Below are 2,337 nucleotides of genomic sequence, written 5' to 3' on the forward strand. Positions count from 1 at the left end.
TACACACACACACACACACACACACACACACACACACACACACCTTCTCACAACGCATGCGCACGCACACCCACCTGTTTTTGCAAGCGCAGAACATTAGACAGTTGAGGCCAAATGACCCCGTGTAGCACTTGGTCTCGTTGCAGCTCAAACCTTTCCAATGGCGGTTCACACAACCGGGCATGAAGCAGAGGCCATCCGTTTGGGAGCACGCGGTGCCGATTTTGCAGTGGCACGACCTTCGGCAGCGATGTCCATACAAACCAGTAGGGCAACTGGACTGGACACACGAGCTTCCGTAGGCTCCTCTGTGGCAGCCTGTGAAGCAATCTCCGTTGTTGGGATCGCACTGCTGGTCATTGTGGCAGTAGCAGTAGCGATCACAAGTGGCGCCGAATGTGTGCAGGCCGCAGGAGGTTTTATTACACGCTTTCCCAGTCCATCCATACAGACAGTCTGACGGGCACTCTCCTGTGACCAAGTCGCAGGCTGTGTTATTGTTGCAGTAACACAGGTATTTACATCCTTCCCCAAACCTGTCGACGGGACATGGCGTTTGGTCGCACAACTCGCCCGATCGAGCAAACGCACACCCTTTCTCACATCGACCCCCCTTGGTTTTACACAGCACTTTACCGCCCGGGCAGACACAGTGCACGAAGCAAGAATCCAAAGGTGGGTTCGGAACAACGCACAGTTGGCATATAGCTGGTGACGGTTGACCACAAGGTATTCTGCCCCATTTTTTCGTCATGTTAAGAGCCAAGCAGTACGATGCGACCCTCGAGGTTTCCTTTAGAAGAGGGTTCCAACCCCACAAGTCGGCATCAAAATTACCAACTAGGCTGGAATTCTCCCATCTGTAAGCGCCGTCTTTACCCTGCCGAGCTCCGATGAAATAATTTTTCATTTTGATAAAGTTTGGCATCTGGGAGGCCAAAGCTGCTTCTTTGTCGATATGAATTCGTGCAATCCGGGCACCGAATACCTCACACTGCACTATCTGGTTCTTGTAGGTATCGATCGCATCTAAGTACACATAGACAACTCGGCACGGCGATCGCCCGTTCACATAAGTTCCCATACAAGGGTTGGAAGAACACAACTTTGGCATGCACCAGATTAACTGAAGAACGCAGAAAACTTTCACCAGCAAATCTCTGAGATAGTGAACACAAAAACGCCGATTTTCTCTTTTTAACAAAATCATGTTTTCAGGTAAAAATTTTGTAGATTACCCCACCCCCAAAAAGTTAAATATCACCCCGCTTTGGTAATTAATTCACATAAAGATTGCACACCGGGAAGCTGGTTGCTTCACACTTTCTGTACCAAGCATCGAAACATCGGTGCCCTTCCCTACACTGTTTTTTTTTTACCCTAATATACAGATTATTTCGCGGTACAAAAAGGGTTAAAGGGCTAATAATCGGTTCCAGGTGTAAGAAAAATTACATATTTTTATAATCTGCCGTCAGTCATTTTCTGACTTTTACATTGTCTTTAGCCTAAATAACTTCGCAGGACAGGAAAAAAAGGGAAATGTCTCGATCCAGTCAGTGACTGATGAGGTCACCTCCCTCACGTCAAAGTCGAGACCAAGAAGAGTGAGGAGAAAGAATTCGGCACGTTTTACTTCAAGATTCTTATTTTCCCGCTACCGATGGCCTGCTCTGGTATTTCTTCTGGAAAATGTTCGCAATTTGGTGCTCAGAAGATGTCCACTGGAAACGGACTGTAAAAAGTAGGTCGTTGTACGGGTTGTTAATGTTTCTGCTTATTACACAGACTGGCAGATACATGAACAACGACCGGAAGTGGAGAAGAGTGCACGCGTCTCATAGCCTTGTATCATAAAATCCTAGATCTTGGATTCTGACGAAGATCCGGTTCACTAGAGAGCGCACCATTTAACTCAATTTGGAGCCCCCCCCCCCCCCCCCTCGAAAAAGGCAAATGGGGAAGGTGCCGTGCGTGCTTGAGTACAGTGATGCTGGTATTTTACCCTTCATTTGGACACCCATTGTGAGCATGCTTCTCAGTGAAGTTTTTATAGCGGGTAAAGAGCGGTGGCCATGACAGTGTATGGTCTAGGTTATTTTGAAAAATGTATTCTTCAAGTCTAAAACTCGTGTTCAAATTGGCGGTTTATTCTAGTGCTTCACGTTCACAAATAATTTTCCCGATTAATACATAACAGTTAGCACCCAAAAAAAATTACTTCCATCTTTTTAGACACAAACATCCCTGTTACCCCAAATAAAAACACCAGCCAGAAGTAAAAGACCAAGGCTTCTGATCTGTAACAAAGGAAGATAATAGAAGGTCATTTTTACC

The 2,337-nt window shown here is 46.3% G+C and overlaps 1 protein-coding gene across 1 annotated transcript in view; it reads right to left on the reverse strand.

Annotated features, from left to right (window-relative positions):
• LOC101861241 (multiple epidermal growth factor-like domains protein 10) overlaps positions 1 to 1,797 on the reverse strand; it is a gene marked incomplete in the record, with an annotated part of 16,285 nt that extends 14,488 nt beyond the window's left edge. The window contains 1 exon segment of the mRNA XM_005109903.3: positions 75 to 1,797. Within this exon segment, the coding sequence (XP_005109960.2) occupies positions 75 to 1,210 (1,136 nt within the window).
• Positions 1,798 to 2,337: the final 540 nt, after the last annotated feature.

Source organism: Aplysia californica, unplaced genomic scaffold, assembly GCF_000002075.1.
Source record: "Aplysia californica isolate F4 #8 unplaced genomic scaffold, AplCal3.0 scaffold00827, whole genome shotgun sequence".
Taxonomy (NCBI): Eukaryota; Metazoa; Mollusca; class Gastropoda; order Aplysiida; family Aplysiidae; genus Aplysia; species Aplysia californica.